Source organism: Euwallacea fornicatus, chromosome 20 (genome assembly GCF_040115645.1).
Source record: "Euwallacea fornicatus isolate EFF26 chromosome 20, ASM4011564v1, whole genome shotgun sequence".
In the NCBI taxonomy this organism is placed as follows: Eukaryota; Metazoa; Arthropoda; class Insecta; order Coleoptera; family Curculionidae; genus Euwallacea; species Euwallacea fornicatus.
Genome location: NC_089560.1, coordinates 1,813,497 through 1,840,599, shown reverse-complemented (window position 1 = coordinate 1,840,599; position 27,103 = coordinate 1,813,497). Strand labels below are relative to the sequence as shown.

General features: G+C 37.4%; 1 protein-coding gene across 6 annotated transcripts in view; it reads right to left on the bottom strand.

Moving 5' to 3' along the window:
- zfh1 (Zn finger homeodomain 1) overlaps positions 1-27,103 on the bottom strand; it is a 286,194-nt gene that overhangs the window by 62,858 nt on the left and 196,233 nt on the right. For all 6 annotated transcript variants that reach the window (XM_066293879.1, XM_066293881.1, XM_066293877.1 and 3 more), the window contains one exon: positions 24,457-24,750. In XM_066293879.1, the coding sequence (XP_066149976.1) occupies positions 24,457-24,750 (294 nt within the window). The remainder of the gene's footprint in view (positions 1-24,456; positions 24,751-27,103) is intronic.

Here is a 27,103-nt window from a genome sequence, read left to right as displayed (position 1 = left end):
ATTTAAATATTGTACCAAACTGGATTATCCAAAAGAATTCAAAACAAATCCCTAATGAAACCCTTCGGCGGTGGTCAGAAAGAGCGTCTAAGTGCGATGTAAAACATAAAGGTAGAAAAGCATGCTGTGGCTCGCCGTGTCACGAACCCGTGCTCCTCTCAGGAAATCTGGACGGTTGCTGGATAATGATTTCTCCCCGTTCCAGACAATTAACGAGGGTTAAAAGGGGATTCAATTGTACCGACTTAACAGGTGCGGCCCGACTGACCAGGCGAAATTAAACATGTCGACGGAATCATTATTAAATTACGTCCCTGATTTCGTGCATTAATATACTTTGAGTAGGGCCAGGGGGTCTTGAAATTGGGCAGTTAGGATTGATCGCTCCAAATCAGATTTGCTCGAATACCTTCCGTTAATTAAAATTGTTACTCGCCCATGGCGCAGCCGATGAGGACAAGTTTAACATAAATAATTAAGGGTCCACCTATAAATCTAACCCCTAACGCCACCTATTTAATTAACTAGAGAAGCAAAAACGAGACACCACGCAGAGGCTTTTAGTTTAAATCAATACAAGATGTCTTGCTAGTATCTTCCAAGCATATATCTTAACAGGACACTGGCTAGTTATCCGAACGTCCGATGGCTAAGATTTATTCCCCGAGTAGAAAACAAACAAACCAGGTATAAATTTATACTCCCCCTGCGAGAAAATTTTTTTTATGCTACTTAAGATTTGCTGAGCGATTTTTAAATAGAGCAATGCAGGACGCGAGTGTCCTAAAATCAGCAAGTTCCTTGCTAGGATGAACATATCGTCTAGTCAATCGGCATAAAGCGTATGTAACTTTGAGTTATTACTGGATACGTAGAATTTTTCATGGTATGGGATGATTTACTAAGTTACATATATCACGTTATTTTTACAAGCTCGAAATGTAAATCTATAGTTTCCCGTGACCTTTCGCGACATGGCGGAAGCCCCGCTGGCCATAAATAAAGAGGACATTACCGCTAAAGTAAAACAAAGTAAAATTTAAATTCGTCTAATAAAACCTGCTGCAAATATTTTAAGTAGGGAAGTTTCGAAACATTCAAGTGGCGTTAAATGGTCCGTATGATCTCGTAACCGTCTTAAAACCCACAACTAAAAACCATTAGATAAAAGGAAAACAGCCGGATATACACAAATTGCACAGCGTATTTACGTATTATAATCTAGGGAGATAATGAAAGGGCTTTCTGGGCGGGGACCCTCACAATGTTGCGCCTTCGGAAGGCCGATCTAAGAATAAACATTTGCATGATAATGTTTACTGTTTGAGCGAGCAGGAACGGACTGACACTTTTCCGGGAATGATTCACCAAAAAAAAATCATCCCGGTTTGGCTAAAAAAGCATCGTCCCTAATGGACCGTATCATTTCTCATAGTAGCGTCATTTCGTCTGACAGACAACCGGGTATTTAAAAACCGTCAGAGTAAAAAAACGAAAAAAAGCTTTCAAACGTGAAAATAAAGAAAAGATATTAATCTTTTAAAAGAGAAATATTTACCAGCGACGTAATGAGGTGCGGTCAGCTTAATGGATTCAAGAAGAAATCGGCTGAATATAAATTTAGTCTGGGCAATTCGGAGCATTAAGAGGGCGTGAACAATTACCCCTTCCTCAAAAAGATTTAACCAAAGTAGGAGCTCTACATCCATAACCATTTGAATAATTACCCAGGAAAGACCAATATCCCTCACTATGACCCGACTATGACCAGTTCGCATCGTCGCTTTGAATGCGCTGCAAGCCAGCTCTAAAGACTGTAATATAGAAAGCAAGAAGATGAATAGTATGGACGACACAACTGAAACTCCATGATTTTAAACAAAGGAGGGAAACTTTGTGTGTGATATTGAATAAATATGTTTGAGTTAACGCTGGCTTTCGCATTTTCAAGATTTTTTCCCGAATAGCGTTTAGTTACTCAGAAAACTAATTCGACGGTATCGATTTCTTATGGCAGTATTCTGTGACAAGTATTGCATAAATAGTGTGACGTTGAATTACAATTTCCCATCTAAATTCATTGAGGGAAATTCGCATATTTGCCGCTTTGCAGATGCGAAATTGATTTTGTGCGTTCGAAACCAGAGGTGATGTTGACTTCAATATTTTCTGAGACTACCGGAAAGCCAACATAAAGAATGTCTTATAATAAAGGGTTTCAGCTAAGAATTTTGTGTATGGAATGAAAGAAGTACGACATTTTGTGCCTCAAAAAGTAGGTGACAAATTGGAGGTATTTAGGCAATTTAAGGAAAACTCCGGAGCAAGCTGCAGGAAATTTCCAAAAAATGCTCCAAATCCTAAAATTCAAATTAAATAAATGATTTATACTTCATGAGAGTTTTTATACACTATCATCCTAAGCGAAATATACCCAAAGAAGGAAATATGAGTTTGACACATCACGGGAAAACTGTTACTTACAATATTTCAGGCAAACTCCATTAAAAATGTATTTATAATATCACCCATTTTTGAAACACTCTGTATACTTGACAATGTGTTTATGAGATGATCTAAGGACGTAAGATAGCACGTGTTTTTAAGTTTTACCTCTATGTCTAACCATTTGCATGCAATCACACGACATTATTTTGATGAGACGCATTGTTTGAGGAAAATTTTCTGAAATAACAACTGTTTTATGTTAAAAATTAGGTGAAAAATGAATTTTTTTGACAAATTTTGCGCGAAGTATTTCTTAATGCAACTTTTTTAGTGCGAAAACATACACGAACCAAAATGCAGGATCCATTTAGACAGGCGCCCAAATGCTTCAGTACATTAGTGGAATCTTGTGAGCTCTACAACATTCACTTTAAAAAGTAGTTCGACTACTTGTCTTGTTGTAATGAACTAAAGGCAAACGTACAACTTTTTCCTCAGGTAGCAAAGTATCCTGCTACCCGAGAGAAAAAAATTATATTAAAAACAAATGGATAAATCCATTTATCATTCCCTATATTAACTATTATGTAGCTTGTTAATGTTATAATATGGCAGAAATAAATTTATTTTAAATTGCCAATAATGCTAAATAGGGGAACGTTAAAAGTATATAAAACAAATGTTAAAAGCCAACAATTTTATTTCACCCAATATGTGGTTTTTGGAGTGTAGTGCGTAGGATGTACAGGGTGACCACGCTTAAAGTCTCACTTCTCCCTCTAACTTTTAAATTTATTTAAATAGGAAAAAAGTTCCTAACAAAAAGCGGTTAAAAATTCGTGAAAGTTTTCAAAATACTCCGCAGTTTTATACAGGATGTTTAATAAACGTGTGCCGATCCAGCATTGCATTTTTTGAACGATTAAGCATTACTTTTTTTTTACATACTTAAATTCGGCGTTTTATCACGAATTCGATGATATACATATGTCATACCTCAAATCTCATAATTTTTGAAATATTTGCAAATATTTACTCCCACGCAATCTAGTTCGATAGCGGTGTTTTACATACATATTGTCGATAGCTATGAAAACAATATGGTTGATTTGGTCAGCAGTAGTCGCTTGTTTTGTCATTGTTATTGATTGCCTAAAAATTAAATTCAATAGTTTATTGCGCTCATAATCAATATTTTCTATGAAAAATTATATATATTGAAGAAGGAAGATGCCAAATTTTGTCAATTTACTTAAAATATGAGAAAAATGTTTCAAAAGGTTTTATTCATTTTTTGTATTTTCTAAAGACAACATTTACTTTATAGCCCATAATATGTAAAATTAAAATTAAATTAAATTGAATACAATGACAATAAGGTAGAATGAACTTATTTATTTGTTTTTATTATTATTGTATAGGTATTATTCAAAGTTCTTCCCATCATGTTCAACACATAAACGATATATTTTTTCTAAATGTTGTAGGCATTTTGTTATCATATCGCTTCGATTAATGTCATTTATTATACTTGACACTCTTCTTTACAGTATAATTATAAGAACAATTATTATACGACTTGAGGTATGATCTATATACAAAGCGTCCGAAAAATATACCGACATACTTTAACGGGCGGTGAGGGATATCGATACAAACTTGTTTCTTTAATACACATACGCCCTTAAACAAAAAAACACGTTTATTTCTCATTTGGAGAATTTATCGATATGCATCGATGGATTGGAAGAGGAGGTTCTGCAGTCGGGCCCGCGCGTTCTCCTGATCTCAACATCCTCGATTTTTTTTATATTCACCTCAGATATCTTGTCTACTAAATGCTTGTTGGTAATGAAGAAGATCTCTTAGCAAGAATAATGGCCAGTTGCATGCATCTAGGAAATATTCTATATGATCCGCGAGTAAATAAAGCAACTGTGCAATCGTTGTATTGAAGCAAATGGCCAAAGTTATGATGAATTACTGTAATCCATCCATTATTTAACAACCAAACAACGCCTAACATGAACAAAAAGTCACTGTAATAACCAGAACCATATTGCCTTTTCTCCGCTCAAACGGCCCATTTGCGAGCGTATGTTTATTTGAGAAAAAAGTTTGTGTCGACGTCTCCCACCACCCTTTAAAATTTGTCGGTGTCTTTTTGTGACACCCTGTATATCGTTGAATTCGTAATAGGGCGCAGAATTTAAATATGTAAAAAAAGTAATGCTTAATTGTCAAAAAAATGCAGTATTGCGGTGGCACACGTTTATTAAACGTCCCGTATAAAACTGCTGATAATTTTGGAAAACTATATGAACTTTCAAGCACTTTTTATTAAAAAAAAAAAAAATTCAATTTCAATGTATTGAAAAGTTAGGGGGGGTGGGGGGGCTTTAGGCACGGACCCCTCGTACTTTGGAAGAGCTTTGGTGTGCTTTTCGACCCTGCATCTATTCATTTGGTTCAAATCGCACCTGGGGCCTGTTGGGCTTCCGACTACCTTGCAAACGTTATGAAGCCAACCTGGACCTTTGGGTTCCAGTGGTTCTGGCGATTTCATTCATTGTTAGTCGTGTAATATTTGATATTTAATAATACGTTAATGGCCAATAGAGTGATTAAAATTTCTGTTTATTACCCCTGCCGGACATTCGACCATGTTATATTGGCAAACGGTTTTATGATTTCGAAAATCCCGTCGGGCGGAGGTGCGGACAACGCAAATAGAATTATAGCCAATCGCAAATATTTTGTTTGTTCAGCCATTCGCACACTTTTGATCCGGCCCAACAAAGGTGGCATATTTTGCGAAATTAATTTATTCTGTATTTATATAATATTAAATTTTAATGCGTTTACGACCGTAAATTTTAATGCAGACATCGAAAAACTTGTTTACATTATAATCGGCTATTTCAGCGCTCCAATTTGGACAAATATGTATTACGCACGCATGGAGTGATTAATGTTTTGTGTTATTACAACGCACGCATTACTTGATTTGTATATTTGCGAAACAAAGGGGTATTGTGTTAAACGTCGAAAAATTAACATGAAAGGTGAAAACGTCGTCGGCTACGTGGCGTCGAAAAACGCCATCTTTTCATCTGCGACGCCAGAGGCACCCGAGATGACGCACTGAAAATTGGATGTCACTTGGAGGTGTCACCGATGTTCTGCTGTTTTTACCGCCGCAAGCAACGGCCACGCGATGAGATCCAGACAAATCAGCCAGAAACAAATGAGAGCGCGGTTGCAGGATGAAAGGGATTGATGACGTACGTCACAGGTTTTCAGCCGAGCAAGGAAAGGTATTAAATTGCTTTTTCTTTTTCGCTTCCCGTGAGGATGGCATAATTCTAACCAAACAAAGGATTAATAAGAAAAATTGCTCTTTATTCGTCTTAGGTACATTGCTTTCCTTTCGGTCGCGTTCATCCATAAAAATGAAGCAATACCCACCAAGATGAAAAGTTTTCCACGAAACTAGACAGACAGGTTATCAGGATCAAGTCTATCCAAAGGTTGGAAAATATCCTTTCATCCCCTGAATAGAGAAAAGGAGCGGTGATTCTTACTTTTCGATTCAAAGCACGTTCTTCTAATGCCATCACACATACGTATGCAGGGGAGGCTTGAGCAAATACGCCCCACTAAATACCACGATATGGAAATTTCACTCGCTTCACCTCGTTTTAAACCGAAGGGTAATTATCCTGGCAAACAATAATCTAACTATTTCTACACTCGAACATTATCAACTTCCCCTAGCCGCAGGTTATTTTTTTTAAACCGCCCTTGTCCGATCCTTAACGAACTTCCCCTAAACTTTCACGTTAGTAATAGGAATTTGTTGGTCGCCTTTGTATTTTACACAAGGACAGCGGAGTAATATATCGGTTTTATTTACTTAAGATTTCGTAAGGAGTGCGGATTAGCAGTTAGCAGGATACACTTCCAGGATTTCCAGATTCGGGAGCTAAAGTTAAGTGGTTTTCTTGATTGCGTTTAATACAATGGAAGGAGCCCATGGGGTTTGGAAAGTGCGTCTGCTAATAAATTATTATATTTCGTGGGGCCAAGGAGATAATCCTCGAAAATTCGGAAAAGTTAATGTGGTGCAATAGGCATTAAGAAGCAGGTGCCTCGGCTTTCGCGTTTTAAGTAATTTCGATTTGAAATAAATATGGCCGACTTGAAGCAAAAATTCTGGGAATAACGGCTTCTGGAATGTTATCTGAGAATCTTCCGAAATTCCCAATTAGTGTATGTAAGCGTAATAAATGAATGCGTAAGGCAAACCTGGCAACCCACCTAAAATACTAAAGAATTGTTTACAAAGACCAGAGAGGCACTGCCCTATTACATATTAGGATTTGCTGAAGTCACTGTTATGATGTGGTACGGAGAGTGCATGAGATGCATTAAGTTTATTAGTCTTAACACGGAAAATGCAACTCGATTTTGAATCCGATTCTGGGCAAAATAACCAACGAACGCAATTTTTAGGAATTTCCGAACTTTCCATTAACTTAAAAATTCATTGAGTTAGCCACGGCTAAGATCGATTGGAGATTTAACAGGGCTTGCTCGTTAGTTCAAGAAATTTACCACTACACAGCAATAAAGGAAAATACAATTTTCACCAGGTAATTCCAACAATACATACATTTTTTTAAGAATCGGATCCCTCATCGAATTCCTTAAATACAGAATTGGGCAACCGATAGAAACGGACATTCGAACATTTATTGGAGATTTAATCCCATTGAGATTATACAGGGGTTGAATGAGAATAATCCGATTATCACTTGATAAATCAAAGAATATAATTTTGCGGTGGTATTCGCCCAGATCTCTCTCACGTATTTCAGCTAATAATTCGGAAATTGATAATGTTGGAAACAGAGACATCTGTCAAGCGGTTTCCGATCATTTCGCCACAAAAAGAAATTATACAGGAAGTACAATAAAAAGATTCTGATCGGATGAAGCAATTCTAATTAATTTCCTTGGGCCCTTGACATAATCCCTCAAACAGCTAAGAAATCGAGAGAGGAGGTAGAAATACTTATTATGCAGATTTAACCAATCTTATTTTCTGGATGTGAAATATTATACGGGGTGTTTCAGAACTGTCGAATCAAACTTTTGGAGATTGTTCGGTGTAACAATAGAAGATATATGAATGTAAGGACTCATGACGGCAAATGTTTCCTTAAAGTGCTACGGCATTATGATGCTCTAAGACAGTTATTTTCAAAAATGTTTTTATCGTGCTTGACTACGTTTCAATTTAATTTATTTGTACAAAATAACATTACAGTAATTGTTCAGAATCTTCAAGTTCATTTCACCTGTTTAAACGACATACATGTTTTCTGCAGACTTGGCATTAAATTTGATCGTTTTCAGGTATCTCAGGTCTCTCAGATCAGGGCAAAAGCTCTTGCTCTGTTTCCACTAACGTTTCACAAACCAGAGACTTTACATGTACCGACAGAAAGAAATCTAAAGGTGTTATATCAGGTGTCCTAGGGGGCCACGGGTTTAGACCACCTCTGCCGTTCCAATGTTGTCCCACGTGACGATTCAAATACTTACAGGCGTGAATGGAAAAGTTTCCAGCCACATTTGCTGTTGAACGTTAAAGGGGACATTTTTAAGAAGTTCCGGCTTGAAAATAAATAACAGTAACTCGATAAAACACATTTTCGCACATAACTGTCTTACAGCATCATAAGGCCGTAGCGCTTTAGGGAGCCATTTGCGGAGTTATGTTCTTATACTCAGACGTCTTCTATTGTTGCGCTGAATAATTCCTAGAAATTTGATCCCATAGCTCTGAAACACCCTGTATGGAGGGATTCCATAAAACAACTCCAACTTCCATCGAGTAAATTTGTTTTTGAAGTGGGAATTATAGATAATATAATTCTCCAATAAACATTTTTGTGTTTATAATTCATATCATAATATATAGAATAAAACTTAATCCTGCGTAATTCTGGAAACGTAAGTATCCCGATAACCATTATAAACCTCTTAAAGCGCTTCAATATATTCGCATTTATAATAGTTGTATTAACCTCATTCTGGAGATGGTAAATAAATTAAGGTTGTGTGAGTGAGAGTGTGGAAATAGAGTGTGAGACTGTGTGTCTGTATAACCTCTTCAGAGATAAACTGTGGTCTCATAGATGTTAGTACATGTTGTCCGAGTTGCTGTCCATTGAAAGGATAATGTTTCTTTCTTTCTTATGATACCTTTCTTCTCATATGATGCGACATGGCATTCTGTTTCTCGAGCACTTACGAAAAAATACTGTTGATTCAGTTGCATGTAAAACTTATACGTGATTACAGGATACTATTTCGCAATAGAGATTTGAAAGCCCACAGGATACATGTTCTAGTTGGAAATAGTTTTTATTTAGAATGTGATCGTCGTATGCATAAAAAAATTCGAACTCAAAAATTCGACAAAAGAAGAAACGTTTGGGGCACAGTTTAGAAAGGTCAAATATTTCTAATGTTCCTGCCCTTGGATCAGAAATTGATTATCTCGTTGTGAATTTAGTCGCATATTCGCATAATGATACAATTTTTAGGCCTGCGAAATAATACAAATGTAAAAAGATTCAGGAGAATCAGAATTACATCGTTGAGTTATATAAGACATTGTTTAAAAGTACTTACGGTTTAAAGCGGTTTGTGTCTGGATCGAAAAAAAAACCTTTCTGAGCATGTATATTGCCTTAAAATTAATCGACAAGTTTCACTCACTTGTTTATGCACAGATGAATATTCGGACTATTGAAGCACATACTGATCTGATGATTCAACACTGCAATAATATACAAATATTCAACCAAAAGGAAATTTAGACTGCGTTTCGACGCGAACACACCTCTATTTGCAGATTATAGTTTTTTAGTTGTTATTTTGAGGATATTAACAAAAAAACTACCTAAAAAGAGAACAACTAATTTTACTAAAAGACTAGTTCAAGTGGTCATGAACTGCTTGAAGCGGCACGTACAGGTAGGGGCGCTTGGTTTTTACAGTTCAATAAAAAAACCTCAGGAGAAAAAGAAGCAGTTTCGTATATGTAGGGGTAAAGAATTAAGATAGATCATATGAACACTTGATTTTATTAACTAACAAAACAAGTGAATATTTAAATCGAATCATATCCGGTTCTATAGGGTGAACAGTTTTCGCGTTGATTAAGTGCTAATTGCAATAAAGGGACGTTCGGTGACTATAACATAGGACTCCCCTGAAATATCCGGGACTTTCCCTTGCATCTCGAGAAGACATATAAATCACTGCACAGGTTTCAGTTGTATACACACAAACAAACCAAAAATATGTACTCACATGTACATATTTTTCATTTGTCTACAATGTATCAATATAAAGCGAAAGGTGTTAACGTTATCAGAAAAAGTGCAATTATGTAAAGCTTGGAAAACGGTGTGTTGGAAATTCATTCAAAAGGTACGAAGTCACCAAATTTACGATTTGTGCTATTAACAACTGTAAAAGAAGCATTTTGAAGGTAAAGTCAAAACTTTTAGAGAAACGTTAAAAGACAAGCTGTAAGGCAGCGTGAAATGCCTAGAAAGGAAAAAAGACTGAATGACTGGTTTTGCACACAGATGCTAAAGAAAAATTCAGTGACGAGCGAACTCTTAAAAGCTCAAGACGTTGCACGTGGAAAAAAAAAGAAAAAAAAATGTTGCAATTGATGATTGGCTAGAAAATTTTAAACACACATTTGGCAGTAAGTTTAAAAAAAAAACTGTTCCCAAGTTTTGAACTAGTCAATCCATTTAATCAAAATCTGCAGTCGGTTATTGAAAAGCTAAATTTAGTAAATGAGCAGATCTATAATGCTGATGAAATCGGCCTCTTCTGACAATTAGTACATGAAAAAGCTTTGGCCAGTAGTGAAAAAAAATCTGCTTCGAGGAGAAACGCTGAAAAAGCAAGACTTACTTTTTTTCTTTGTACCAGTGCAACTAAAGAACATAAAATTCGATCGCTTGTAATAAGAAAAGCGAAAAATAGCAGAGTTTTAAGAACTTTGTCTTACCGGTTGATTGCGACTATTCCACAAAAGCTTGGGTGAGAGCGACAATTTTTGAAAATTGGTTCCACAGGACATTTGTTGAAATATCTTTGCTTTTTATATGCCGCCCAATGTTACCCCACTCACACGACCTATGGACCAAAATGGTAGCCGCATCACAAAATTTGACTACATATCTAGTTTGTTTTCTTCGATTATATCTTCGAAAATCGAAAACTTGTCCTAACTTTTGAACAAACTGACAATGAAGGATGCTATAATAAATCTTTCTCTGATTTGTAATAGGCTTCAAGGTGACAAGATTAGGGAGTGCTTTGAAAACGCTCTAAATTTTACTGAAAGTGAGAGTGATGAAGAACCAGAAGAGGATATTCTCTTTAGCGTTTTGAGAGAAAAATATGAACGTCAAACTGAAGAGCCAGTTCAAGAAATAGTGAACTTATTAAATGAAGTGGACGGATAGGTAAGCATAAATTTGCATATACATAGATAGAGCATTTCAAATTCGACCCTCGCTATTGAGATCTCGGAAAATAGAGGAGATACGAAAAAACTTAAACAAGAGCAAAATTGCGTAATTTAACACTTAACCAAATACCATTTTAAAAGTTTTAATTTTCCAAGTATTTCGGAAGATATCCGAAAACAACTAAAAATCGGAGATTTTGCTTTTATTTTTTTAGAGTTATTTGACAGAGAAGCCCAAAAACACGAGAACATTTTCATTACCACTTTTCTCAGCTATGAGATGACGATTTCAGATTTGCCATCTCACGCTTCGTTTTTCGGCTACCTTTGTTTTTCCTAATGGGCGGAAAATTGGATTTTTCGATAGAAAAATAGTCGGATGGCGAATCTGAAAACGTCATCGTGTAGCTGAGAAAAAGTGGCAACGAAAATGTGCTTTCGTGCTTCTTTCTCAAATGACGCTCAAAAAAATATACAGGATGTCTCCAATTTTTAGGTTTTTTTCGGATATTTTCGAAAGTATTAGACAAGTTCAAATTTTCAAAACAGCAATTGATGAAGCGTTAACTTACGAAATTTTATCTCCATTTGAACTTCGCCGCATCTCCTCTAGTTTCTGAGATCCCAATGGTGATGTGCGAATTCGAAATGTCCTACGTATGTACATATTAAAGTTAATTTTTTTCAAAATTAAGCAAAACATGATGGCAGGTTGATTATTCAAGACATGGCGTTCACAAGTGGAACGATGATCGGGGACATGACCAGCAAAGCGTCAATAAAGATGACGACGTGGGATGCTATGGAGATGAAGTTGAAAACCTCACAGAACGAATCGGAGTAACCTCGTTAGAAGCTTTAGAGGCATTTTAATAGGGTTATTCCATGGGGGAAGACAGACATATTCATGTTGACGATTTGTGAGTTCGACAAAATTGCAGATTGGACATTGGAAAAGGGTTTAGCGGCTAAGGAAGTACGAAATATATCACACAATACTGCAGTTAAGGAAAAAAACGCGAATAAAATGATAAATCGTCGTGAATAAAGTACCTTTGATTACTTGACGTACTTAATTTTATGAACACCCTTGGTTTGCATTGATTCACACAGTCGAGCGTCCATTTTATATACCACAAAGGTGTGTTTGTGGACCTCTGTCTTTGAAATATATGACGTAAGACTGCGAATGAGGCTTGGAAGTGAAATGTATTGTATCCAAACACGGTTTGTTGTTCTATGTCTGAACTATATATATATATTTCTCTTCGGGTCACCGTCCGTTACTGTCTAAGCTAGAAAATACTAAACTCTTCGTCCCCTTCAAAGTTGAGTGGAACTGAATTTTTACCTTGACGTATAATTTAATTTTCAGTTTCGATCAAAATTCAAATCAATGGAAGAAGGAAAATCTTCCATTAATTACCTGATGTTTTACCCTCTTTGGTTCTTCCAACACCTCATTCCCTTCATTTTCAATTATCTGGCAATAAAACTTTGATGCAGGATAAATCCTCATTAATATTTAACTAATCCAGCTTGAATGGTCTCTTAAGCCGCCGCTTGGGACTGAAAACTCAGAGGAGCCATCGACAGGTGATTGAAATGTTTCGGCAGTAAAACTCTAAAATCTCGCAAGATAAACAGAGTAAATTGATAAACGAAATAACTGTTTAATTCTCGCAATCGCAAACTGCGAAGCACGGGCATCTAAAATGCAAATTTACGGATTTCAGGAAAGAGGCAGATTGGAAGCTTCCAGTCAGCTTTACGGAACGTTCAGTGGCGGAATTCCTATTAATTTTGCTGCCTCCCATTCCCTGTGAAACGTCTTTTAAAAACTCTTAGCTTGCTCTGCAGTCGAAGCAGTTCTTTTAGTGGCAGTGCCAGGACACTATTAAAAGGGGATCTGGTATTGGAGGAAAATCGTAGGTAAATTAGTACGCCACTGAGGAAACAATTTAGCAGCCACCTCATTCGCAGTTTGAGTCGCAAGTCCGTAAAGTAAGTTTAAATCTGTTGGACAAACATGGACACACCTAAATCTATAGCCATCTGCTCTCGAATGGGATTATCGGAGTAGAATCTGAACCAACTTGTCCCGAATTTAATGTTTGAATGTTGGTTAACACTTTCTACTCGGTCCGAATTAAAAGGAATTTCTCATTGTGGGAATTGCACGGACTGTTACGGATAAGGAGTCAACCATGCGGAAGTGCCAGCTTGACTGATGGAATTTAAACCTCCGTCCGGAGTTTTGGACCATTAAAAATCCATAACCAAAGATCGTGGACTTGTTGCACCTAACCGTCGCCAGCTGGACTTATAGGAATTTTTAATTAAAAAAGGGAGTCAGTTTTTTAATCGAAACCTAATTGAATGTAATGGCCGAAGTATAAAATGAAATTCCAATTATGTCGGTAACAGTTAAGATTTCCGCTGCTTTTAACGCCCCTTTCAACGGAAACTATGGACGTTCTTTTTAAAGTGCCAACTTTTGAAGTTTAATCGCTTTCAGGATGTGGTTTCCAATAAAGAAGAACAACTTCAAGAATTTGCAGACAATGGAGAGTCTAAAAAATAATCAGCATTTTGCACTAATATAATTTTGCATCCCTACATCAAACGTCGCCGAAATTTAACATTAATATCTGCATGACCCATACAAATGAGTCCTTAAATGAACTAGAACACTATAATAACCGTCGAACATGACACGGGCACCTATATAATACGGATAATATACATTTGGGCATTATACGCATCGGAATAACATGATTCTAATGGGCAATGACATGGCCGGTGCGTTTGAAAACGTGCTGATTAGCCCGCTTTGCCAGAACATGGCGATGTGGGTTGGACATAACCACGAGTTTTAATATTGCCATCAGATCATTTTCATATATGGCTATCCGTGTTCTGTAATTATTAGTTCAAACAACGTACATAATTAGAAATAGCTCGACGTGATTAATGGAAACGTGGAGAGCGGCCACTGAAGCTGAGAATGGAGGCTTCAAATGCGTTTGAGTGAATATGTGCTGTCACACAACATACCATAATTATTTTAACGTCCAGCGAGAAGTTTTGAAATTGAGAAGAGAGTAGAGAAGAGAGGAATTTCCCTGAAGGAGGTGATGAGCTGCCTCTTAAATGATTGAGCAATGGGAGATGGAGCAATTTCCGACGTCGCTATTTCCTGGTTTTGGTTAACTTTAACTGCGGCTATTGACTAATTGTCCTGTGAAATATTGTCACCTCTCACGTAGTTTTTTCTTTTACTTCCTTTGGGAATAAGGACTGACGTTGGGGTTATTGGAGCGGAGGACTGGCGTACCCATGTTTTTCGGTTAAACTAGGAGACAATAAAAAAGCTTTTTACCCTTTACGACATATTGGTCTATACGAGACCGTTTTAGGATATTAAGTTTATATTGAATAGTGAAGTCTGCCAGGGAATATTTCGATAGAATAATTTTTCTAAGCTCAGAATTCCACACAGGGTGGCCTGCAAGCTGAGTTCAGAAAACTTTCTATAACTGAGCACAAGATGTCCGTCGTGTCGTAAGTGAGCGGGCGTAACGGGGTGGCCAAACTACTTCACTTACAAAACTTCGTACCCAGCGGCAACCTACAAGGATGGTGCACCAGAAGTGCCCGACTTAACACTTAAAGAACAAAAGAATTTGGAAAATATTACTTTATTTCTCAACATAGTCTCCTTTGAGGGTGACCCACTTTTCCCAGCTTACGTGCCATTGCTTCTATACCCAGTTTATAGTAAGAAGCTTCAAATGTTTCGAAATAGGTCAACTCTGGACTTCACCTCTCCGTTATTGGCAAATCTCTTACCACCGAGTAATTTTTTCGAGTTTCGAAATAGAAAATAATCTGAAGGAGCTAAATCTGGCGAATGGGGTGGGCGAGGAAAAAGTTCGAAACTAAGTTGATTGATTTTGGTCATCACGATGATGGAAGAGAGGACTGGTGCATTATCTTGATAAAACAAAACTTTCTTTTTCGTCAAATGTGATCGCGTTTTACTGATTTCGTCGCTCAAACGCTGCAATAATTTTATATAATATATCTATTCCGTTAATTTTTTTCCTTTAGGGAGATAGTTAATAAAAATTATCCAACGTGCATCGCAACAAACTAACGCTTCGTCTTTTTTGCAGATGGAACGGTTTTTGGCTTTATTGGAGCAGATTCTCTACTATGGGTCCTTTTACTTGACTGCCTTTCCGTTTCAGATGTAAAATGATGGATCCATGTTTCGTCTTCCATCTTCCGCACAGTACTTTCTGAAATGTCCATCTTCCAGTATAGTTTTGTGGATTTTCGCAACAATTTCTGAAGTGGTCGGATTTGGAGTATCATGGGATCGACCACTGCCGAGTTCGTCTTTGCAGCTAGTACCACCACTCTGCTACTCAAAATTTTACAGTGGTTAACGAAGGACCAAATCCTCCAGGGTAGAATCTAACGCCGCTTTGACGTTGGATAGACTAAGACCTATCAACTCAAAGTGGTGAATCGCGCATGAATGATTCATTTTTTCCATGTTCACAATATCTCTAAAGCATTCACTAAAAACGACACCAAAACAAACACGAATCAACGATGGACCGTCAGACTTCATATATAAGCGTTTTAAGGTTAGGTCTTCGTAATATTTAACTAAAAATTCGCCATCTATATGTCAGGTCGGGCACTTTCGGAGTTAGCCTCGTAATTTTGTTTATCGCAACGCATTTTATGTGCAGAGAAGAGCCAGATAGAGCAAAAGCAAAGTTATGTGCAGTCTCAAATTAATCGAGTGCAAACTGAAATGAACATAGAACCATAATCAAAAAATCAAAAAGAAGTTATCCTGAATCGAACTGTTACTTATAGCTCGATAATTGATAATTCAGATTGGTGCTTAACTGCTATTTAATTAAGTTGCAGCTCCTAAACTGACGGCAAGAAGCAATCTGCATAATGCCCCATGAGTATTTTCAGATTTTTCCTCAGTCAACAACCCGTGCTCTCGGATTAGTTAATTGAAAGTTTACGCAAACATGGCCTTTTGCATAAAATTCTTCGTTTGGAGACCCCAAATTCAGTTATTAATGGAAAAGGGCAAACATGCGTTTCCGCTCCTCGTCGAATCTTGACGGCAATCATCAGATTGGAGGCACCATGGACGAGAATATCTCCTCTCACGCATAATCGTGTCGTATCTAAAGTAATACACTTGAAAAAACAACGCTTTTATTTCTGATGAAGTTTAATAACATTTTGCCATTCCCCTTTGTCAAGATTACTCTTTTGAAACGGTAAGAGGTCAGGGGCGGAACAGGCCAAATCCTCCTGAAATCGTTCAATGCACAAGCAAAGTTGTTTGCGAGTGTAAAAACTATCAAGGTTTGAGTTGATTACTAAACTTCCTAATGTACTCAATGCCTGAGGTCTGAATCTAACACTAACCCGGCAGCAAATAAAATATTTCCTTAAGGGAGCGCAAAGTGACATTAACTAGTGCACTTCCCACTTAATCATCTCCCTCACTGTCGATGAATCTCACTCTCATCCAGATCCAAAAAGGAAAGTGTATGTATTTCATCCAGTCTTTATGGCAGGAAATAAAACTGATTGCTATCTTAATAACGGACCAATCTTGTTAACCACTCAACAGTGCATTGTCGTTTAAGTTTCCGCTGTTTTTCTTCCATGTTTGCCACTCTATGGAACAAAGTTTGTTACGAACACGGTTTTCTGCGCTTTTTAAAAACACCGCAAAGGAGAGGGAGAGGGAAAAGCAATTTTTCAAGTTTTCCGTGCATTTGAAGGTCTGTTACATGTGTTTAGTTGCTGCTTTAAGATGACGGTTCACTCTTTTTAGTGCGGTGACCATTTACAAGTGCAGAGACAACATGAAAGGCGAAAACGTTCGCAATAGCTCAAGTTACACGTGTCAGGCCAATAGGGCTCATAAACGGAAAATTCTGTTTAATCGAAGATGGTCCGTTGGCCGTTGGATTAGAAAAGAGGCAAATCCAGAAGTCAAATCTGGAATATCGAAATAGAGAAATATCAAGTTGTGGTTAGAGTTTCACGAGTTCACGAGAATAACACGAGGCCGAAACTGAGACGTTATTTCATTACAATTCCTATTTCGAGACCGAGTCCGAGACTATATTTTTCTCGCGCTTTTGGTCTAAGAGAATGATATTGTAAATCGAGATTCATGGAAATTTCAGTTTAAAATTGATTTTTCCTTTAAACTACTGTGTTTAGTGAATGGTCGAAAACCGAGTACAGGGACAGATTGTAAGCTTTCTAGTTTTAGTCAATAATCCTATCAGGGGACTTAATGATACGTATTTTCTTGTTAGAAAACGGGACTTTTAAGGTTATAAACTTCTTATAGAAATATGTAATTTTGCTCGTTCCCGAACTAAACGATTTGGTACTTAGGTTGTCATGTGATTCACACAAGCAGTTGACTTGTGGCTAATCCTGGCCCAAGTAGGTCCATCATAGTCACGTGAATTAATATTTTTGCATAGTTGTTTACGGTAATATGTCCTTTAGCACATTCATTTAGGCGTAGGAGACGGTACTTTACCATACTTGGGCGATAATAGTCACTTACGCGCAGAGGGCTGAAAGAAGATTACGCCCCCGGTCAAAGTTTCTGGCCCCATGGGAAGCAGAGTCGTTATTTGGTGAAGGTCGTGATCCTTCTTTCGATTAATGGTACCTACAACGTTTTACTCACAAATTAGATTTTCTCTGTGGAAGCAGAACAATATAATACCTATTTATTTGATTAAATGCGGTTAAAAAATTAACATGCGTTATTTATATTTTACGGCCCGTTGCCAAGAGCCATGGGTGTTATTGTAACTTTACGACCCGTTGCCGTGAGCGACGGGGCGTAAAAATAAAACAACGCCCGTTGGTCGTAAACTCATTGTTTCCGCCATGGAAACGAAGATGTAAACGAACGGTTTGGATCCATTTGTGCGTAAAGTAACTTTACTGCAGTGACTGCGGTGAATTAGTGCGAATTCATTTGTTGCAAGGGTTTTTTTAAATCTAATCCTTCCCAGGCAGTTCCTGGTCGAACATCCGAAAGTGGACAATCAAGGAGGACAGGGCCATCACGTGCGGCAAAATACCTCCGCCCTCATTACGTAATTCCCTATAATAAGGCAATATTCTATATTTCCGAGCAGGTTGCTGTTAGGGAATATAAAAAATTTTATTTTTGACTATTTTACGTTTTTTCCATTTTAATAGATTTTTTTAAAGTTTCTAATCCTAAAATTTATATTTCCCCCAGTTTTACGCAATTTCGAGTTAAACCGGAGTTTTTACGTTGTTAAATATATGTGCTTGCACCACTGACTGTTCATATCCTGAAAATCGATGACCCTTGTTTTTAATCCTGTAGTGGTGACGCTATTTTTTCAAACATTGTTGCCCTGGTCGGGCCCCTGCTGGAACCACGAGTTAAATTATCAGAGAATGGTACTTTGTAGGAATAAAACTGATGATGTTCCTTAGACTTTGACGTACTTAGCTTTGATCACTACACTAGATCCAACCTTGAAGTTGATTATATACCACTAAACAGAAATTTCATCCTCTACTCAAATAAAATTACACTTTCCATTATCTCTGAGCTTGTGTTTCGTTGAAATTTATCCCAAAACAGCCTACCTGCAACCGCCTATCTGCCACAAACACTCGCATATTGACCGATAAAGGCACAATTTATTATAAAAGATAAAAAATCCCCGGGGTCCGTTTGTTTATAATCTGCCAGCGGCAATTTTTATCTCCCCTTGGAAGTCTGGCTATTATTTTTTCACCTCTGGCCTGGAAGGGTCAAGGTTGCCAACCAACTGCTTATCTCTTCCATACTGTCCTCCTTCTATGAGGACACTAAATCAAACCGATCCAGATAAACGTGGGCCCTGTTTTTGGATTTTGGCCCACGCTCGAGGCGATTATGTTCTAATACAGGTATATGAATGTATATGGGGGAACCTTCCTTGATTTATGAGCGAATGAAAAAGGAGGTGAGGCAGGACCAACTTTCAATTTTTTTCTTCGTGTCGGGAATTCATTTCTCCCGCAAAGTGTTATTGTCAGCTCTTTCCTCGGGCTCAATCATCCTAATTGAATAAATTAGTTGCCTATTATAATCCTCCCCCTTATAAGGTAAGACCTTAATTAAAGCGCCCCTTAATGACGGGCCAAATGACACTTTAATTTCTTCACTCCGAACTCTTTTTCAGATTCTTTTAAATGAAATGGCTTAGAATGTTTTATCGGCCACTTGGCTTTCACTTGGCTTTGATAACAGGACAGGGCTTCAGTCCTAAATTACGTCAGGCGTCGAGACACAAAAGGGCGACGCACCGGCCCTGATTTAGTCCCTTCCCACTAACAAATAAGATGATCATAGATCACAAATCTGCATTACCGTCTTTACCGAACTTTAGGACGGTTTCTCAGAGCAAGCAGAGTTTGAAAACGTTAATTAAATTTAATTAAAAGAAGTGAGTCTTGAGATTTAGGTACCAGCAGGATGCAGTTCAGCCAGGATAATCTTTGGCCAAATTAATTACCATTGCAGGGATCTACATCGTTTAGTGCAGCGAGGTTACTTCAGATTAAGACATTTCAGCTAAATTTGTTATTTCATACTCTAAACATTTCGATGTTAATCCAATTTGAAAAGAATCTCTTTTTGTCCCACCAGACGCTTCAAATAAATTAATTCGTTGGAAAATCAGATCAGGTTTTTAATGGTAAAACACACCCTGCGGAGTGGCAAATGAAATTTAAGCGCCACAATTTGAAAAAAAGGTAATTTGACAACGCGGCTCCCACGCATGCGCATTTTCACAACTTTCGGGCTGATCGACAGCCTTTTTTGAGTCATCTTCCTTTACACCCAACAAGAAGTTGAAATCTGCCGTGGACGAAGTTTGTTTGGTTATATGAGCCTCTGCCTTGAATGATGAATGATCAAATCAATAAGTTTGGCAACATTTGCATCCTTTCGAATTACTTATGCAAATAACCTAGATGCCTTGAAGGAGTCTTGTACTTCGGGAGTTTGGTGCATCCCTCACTTAATTGCTAATCGCGTGTACAAGTTAGTTGGTAGTAACTAACTATATGGCCAGTATAATTGATCGAGCGAGACTCCTTGACCAGTACGAGTTTTGCTTCTGAATGAATATTTAATTCCGTCTCGCAGATAGAATTGCGTATTGCTTATTAAATATTTCCTGTTTACTAAAAATAGTGTCATCGGTGATAGTAATTCTTGTGACAGCCCATAAATTTTCCCACATTTTACATACACAGTGTCGTAAAATACTGGAGATATTTTGCCTGGTGCAGTGGGTTTTAATAATAAACCTCCAGAAGTTTACGACTGACTTGCATGGGAATCTTGAAGGTTTTAATAACTGAAAACTATTCGGTATTCGCGAAGTCATCTTTAGTTTTACAAAAATGACCAGAGAAGGGCTTTTTTCCTGCGATTCAATCTAAAATCCCTTCGACTTGCTGAGACAACAAAATTTCAAGTAAACCTCAAAGACTGCCATTTCCTCGTCTCCGTATGTCTCGAACCCGAGAAATACTTTCTCAATTATGACTTCTGCAACGACACCTCTTCGTTATCTTTGGCCGTTGGCGAGGATTCGCTCGGAGAACGACCGCTGCAGGTCCAAACTTCTGGATAACGGCGAAATGGTTACGGTTATCGTCCATGTTATAGTTTTCCTTGAGGAAAGGTGCTTCATAAACTCGGCTTCAATTTATCCCACCGAAAGTGGCGTTATCGCCCGAACAAAAGGCCTCAAGAAAAGATTTTACTGACCGTTTTGATGGCCCACATGCGTATGTTTTTCGATGACTTTGCATTCCCTCGAGGAACCTCTCGTTTTAGTACCTTCAGCCCACAAATCTCCCTTATTCTGGATATTCCTGAGAACATGAATGAAACAGCTTAATGTCTCCGATTACCAAGTGGATTCACATTAATTCGCTGATATAGTTAAGCGAGTTACCCTCCCTATATTTCAGCAACTCTGGCTGAATTTTAAACGCTATCCGGAGCTTTGTTGGATGTTTGTCAATATTATGACTGGTGAGTGGCTCTACCACTTTCTATTATGGATATGCAATGAGAATTGTGGTCTGTAATAGACAGAGACGGATTTGTAGTTATAAAATGACGACAGGAAACAAGTTCAAGTTACTTAAGACTTGTAATTTCTATTTGTTTTCTTTTTACCGAGGTTTAAAAACGGTCCCCGAGAACAAAAATCTTTCTTTTCTTATGGCATCCTATGCCACATCAATCTTTCGTCTATTTTATAATTTATATTCGATAACTAACAGCGGAGAATCGGTGAATTCTTTTGATCATAAAGAGAAACAAAAGGTATTGTCTTCCATACCGAAATCAATTTTAAATTCTCTAAAATTATTCACTGAGCAAATCAGGCTATTCCTCTTCATAATCGGCCAAATTACTTAAAAATTGCTGCAAACCTCTGTGCATACTGAAATAAGTTAGATACAATTAAATTTGCATAAAATTCACTTTCAGGTCCGTTCTACGGGCTACTTCGGAGCTTTCGAAAATACCTGATGGTCTCCTCATCGTATTTAGTTACTTGAAAATGGATAATGTGTTCGATTCAGATTGGTTTGTGTTCATTCACAATCAAAATTTACTCACGTGACATAGCTCATCGGCACAAGTTAAACCGAATTAAACATCAGTGCCATTGCTGCTTGTAGGTGATGAGAGGAGGGACATTTTTCAATAGAACAAGGTAAACTTGTTGACACCTTCACGAAGCAACATGAAACAAAAACGAAGACTTAAAAGAAGAAAGAATGTATTGAGGAACTTTTCCTTGGATAAACTATCCAGCAACTAAAATAACAGTCTATGGGAAACACACATCGATCATAATTGTGAGAACGAGCTGAAAAAGTTGAAAGCTAAATTAAAGAGACAGACCAAGGTCCTAAATAGATCGATTATTAAGAGGTGGCTTCAGGAAAACAGCTACATGAGAAGCTGAATAAGATGCTGATATAAGGGGAGGTACTATAGAATAACTATAGGGTCCTTGACAAGCTTGGACATTTCTTTGATATTTCAGGAGCTTGTGAGGCGCTTCAGGATATTATGATGCGTCATGAAATGAAGCAGCACATGCGAGTATTAATGAGATCAGGAGAAGCTGAGATGTTTAGAGTTTCATAAACCAAACAAAAAAGCGGTGACAATACTACAATATGCCGCATTTGAGTAAAGAAATGACATATACAAGGTTCGCTATATTATACTTTTATGCATTTTAAAAGAGAAATAAAAACTTTCTAATGAACGTAAAAAAATCTTATTGGACTAATATATGGCTAATTTTATGGGATTTATTGTTAGTTTAGATATCTAGTCAATTTTTGAAAATCACGTCTTGCTGATGCCCTCCATCGACTTCAATGTAATTTTGAATTTCAAGTTCAAAATTTTGCATTGCCAACTCTCCATCTCAATGTTGTTCCACGAAAGAAAAATTTATCAATTTTGATTAAGGGCGTTTAAAAGACATGATTTTAAAAATTTAATAGTTATCTAAAGTAATAATTTTCCCCATAGAACTAGCTATAATGGATCCCATAAAAGAATTTTTTACTTTGATTTGATCTACGATTTTTAAAGTGAATAATATGAGAACCCTGTATATTCAGGAGTCTGCTGCCAATGAAAAATGCAATACAAATTTATATTCAATGTAAACAGTAAAGATATAGGAAAGTGATTGCGGAACTCGACCACAAGGAAGAGGATCCTGCGATGAAAACAGATTCAATTTGAGTTGTTGTCTTCGTCATGGAAAACTTCGAAAAGGATAAAGAGAGCGCACAGTATTCTCGAGGGCTCTCTATATTTCTGAATCAGCCAGACCTATGGAAGTACGGTCCTGATTACATGAAACCACAACCACGTTCAATTTTGAACGATCAAGACAAAAAACCATCTTAACATTGTTCTTAGCATTGTCACTGGTTCACGTTTGCTAAATTACGTAAAGAACAAGTAATAGGACGTTTAGTATATTATATCGATGTAAAAACTGCTCTGCTGGATATTTTCGTTCGTTGCTGGTATGCTTCAGAGTGTCGGCAGTTGCAAGATCAAATTTGACTCTCAAGTGACAAAGATCAATAAATTGGAGACATGCAGACTTGCTAAAATTCCTGATTCCGCCTCTGTGTAAATTTTAACTCGATGAAGGTATATGTTTACACGCTCCTCTCGCGAAAGTACACGCATCAGTTTCTGAATCGAATGATTCGAATAGTACAGCACACGCTTTAATTTGTAAAGTCTACCTCGATGAAAGCTTTCAATTTCGTGGAATAATGTTTATCTTTTCAACCCCCGGTATCATCTCCGACTGTATGTAACTCGTTTCCAATGTATCAATGTTTCCTTCCATTATTTGACTATTTCATCAAGCTCGCGTGATTTTTCTCTACTTCGGCGAAGAGACACCACGGGGCGTTTTCGATCTCGCCTCCCCAGCCATTCTCCCCTTAATTTCGTGCGGTAATTAGCAACCCTTAGAAAAAGAGGTACACTTTTTAATTCCTCAATTCGACTATTATAAACACAACATTAATTATCAATTTCAGTCGTGGCAGCTGAATTCCGGCAAGGCGCCCGGAGTCCTCCATTGTTTTCGACGCTGGAACATTTTTAATTGAGATTATTGCACCATCTTTATTCAAATGAACGTTTCTCTTTTACAATGCTCCCCCATTAAAAGTGTGCATAATTACATGAACAACACGATAGAATTGTCTACGAAATTAGTCGTTAGTGTTCCACTAATTGCGTTTATTCTTAATCTCTTTCCAACCCCATCGTTGCTCTGTTATGCTCAAATTAATTTTTCTTGGTATCTGCATTTTGAAGTGGATTAAGAAACCTACTATTACTGCTAGTGCTTTGCAAGAAGTTTTTAATTGATCCCACACATAAACGATCACTTGTTGAGGCGTTAATATTTCAAGCTCCTGCTAATTGCGCTAGGATAGCGATACGTTTCGCTAGCGGCGTGCATGGATAATAAATGGCTATAAAGTGGCCGGCCATTGTCCCTAATAACTAGCACTCTCTCGTCGAAACACAATTTAATTTACGAGGGTCCACCTCATCTTTCGCGAAAACTGATTACCCCGAGTGACCGCCCGCCATTACGGTGTCCAGTGTCTTGTGACGACACTGGTAATTGTTTCCTGGACGAAGGTTATATTGTACCCTCGAGGGGTAATTAGCCCATAATTATTATTCCGTCCCCCACTTTAGGGTATTGAAGGGATTAAGGACTTACCTTTATCCAGATATTCGATGTGGCGCGTGATTTCTTTGCGACGAGTCTCTTCATCTCCGTCCGATTCTGCCTCGGAAAAGTCTACATAGTTTATCACTAAATGAGATGGCGAGCGGGAATTTGCGTCTTCACTTTGGGCATCCTCTTCAAGGATTTTTTCTTGATTATTGTTATTGTTGTTAAACAAAATGTTTTCTTTGGTTGCTGGGGTGCTTTCTTCAGTTTGATCTTCATGGAAGTTCGGGAAGGGGGTGCCGGAATTTGCTGCTGCACTCATTACCATCGCGGCCTCAACTGCAAAGAATAATTGATGAAATTATGTGACAAAAACCATTTAGGTAATTTTTTTTTATGGTGGAGGGGATCTAAGATTTTTGCGGTGTTTCACTCGCTCGTTCATATTCCGGAATTTCCCTTTGCTATCGAACTTAGAAACTTCCGTGTCTCTTGCGTTTTCTTATTGCAAACAATGAAATTCTTAAGGAATCGAAGTAACCCGAACTGACCTGAATTTAACGGGTCGAACTACAGATCGCTCCAGATTAGCTTAAGTTCGACTCAAGCATTTCTTCATCTTCAAGTTTCCTTTCCAAGTGTTTTGTTGAATAAGTGAAACTTGACTTGAAATGTCCAGATTTGTTTAAAGCATTTCCTAATTTTGGTACTGACTAATAATTGTCTATTCCCACAATTGTTTTTAAATTTTTACTCGTCTCGATTGTTCAAGTATTCGACCTTGGAAGCCTTCGACTTGATACTCTGTACGGGAAGCTCGACTTGATTCCAAGTCAACTCAACAAATTACTTTCCTATTTGAAGAATGGAGGACGTTCTTTTGCACCTTCCAAGTATAGTGTGAAATCTAAATTCCCAGGCACGAATCCAATCTCTCGAAGAGTTTAAAGCGGGATCAGAACCGCTTTTCACCTTTAGTTCTGCTATCAATTCTCGCCGAGTCTATTACGTTTACTTTACCCAAGAGCAATTGGCTATAGGAACAGGGATAAAAGATCTTCATTTTTCTGCCATATAATAAGGTTATGTGCATCTACAGTCTATAAAGATTTCGCGTTTTATTTCGGAGCGGTCGTATTTTATTTTAACTGCGATATTATTCGAAAGTTTCAGGAGAGAATCGCTTTTATTGCTTACAAATTGATATAGGTTAAGGTATCAATCAATTTTTTAAAGCGAACCTTTTAAAGAAGTTTGAAGAGCCATTTCAAAGTTTCGGCCTGAGGCCATCCAATATAGGTAGAGTTAAATGAGGAGAATTATCCCGGCACCCCTATAATCTACGTCCCTGTTTGCTTTAGATATACGGGCAGGAGCTAATAGTTCTTAAATTAGTTTGATTAACCTACGTACCTGCAGCTGTCTGAAAGGGCTCTACAATTCCATTGTCCCTTTCTTTACCTTTTCATACAATCAGTGCAGATACGAGATCATGGGGGCCTATACACTCTTTTTTCCATCTAATTTACATTTATTTGGCCACACGAAATACTCGAATATCCGGGGGGAAAAATGAAATCTTGTGATAGATCCTAAGAGTTGTTTCTATAAACACCCCATTTGCCGGCAATAAAAACTAGAGCCCTTCAATGTGACAGCACTGAATCAGTGAAAAAGCATAAACAGGGCACATAAAAGTGAAATATGGATATGAGTGAGCGAAGGGATAATAGGGCACCCCCTATATGTCTAGTTTGCACCGTTTTCAGCCGCAAATGTTACAATAAAAATGTATTGGTTAGGACGATTGAAGTATTTATTTCAAGGAATGGGAAGTGTAACTATGATAATATGATTTATTTTTGAAAAATATTCACGTAGTAATCTTTGATCCCATACTGTATCGGTAGCAACGAAAACCCAGTTGTATCGACAACTGCCGGTGATTTGTCGAAAGTTTACGAAAAAAATATAAGATTTTTGCAATTTTCATAATTATCTTGGATAGAGCTACTGAAATTTCAACTTTCCTGCCCCTTGATTTTTTCTTATTTCGTTTTCGAGATTAAAATTTAAATCTAAACTCTTGCACATCTCTGAACAGATTACTCAAACTCGAAAATTTTAAATAGATGAAATTATTGCTCCGAAATCTACAAAACTAGCTTTAAATTACTGCCACCTATTAAAATACACGAATCTAGTGTTTTTCTAAATATTTGCGGTGCTTTTCTCAAAACATCGATGTCGATTTTTTGACATCCAGTATTTCGGATATTACGTAACTTCGAACGTGTGTTCTCAAAAACATTTTTTTAAATTTTGACCCAAGAACTATCTCCTTAATTTGCATCGTATGTTAAGGGAAACACCCTATAGGACCTTAATGGCATATCTTGGGCGTTTGAACCAGGTCAATATTTCCAAATTTGAATAATAGCCAAAATGCTTTGGCTATTGTGAATGGTATTTATGTCTGATGGGGAAATCTCAAATGTGCCTTTTTGGATCTGAGGGCCCTGAATTTTTTATGTTAATTTTAGCAACTGGTTTTCATGTTGTGGAAAAATATTAAGCCGCATTTGCGGTACTAGTGTCTTGCATTCAAATGTACCAGCAATCGACCTCCAAAGAAAGAATGTCAACGCTGTAAATGTGTATCATATTTAGATGCGATATTAGTTTCTAATGA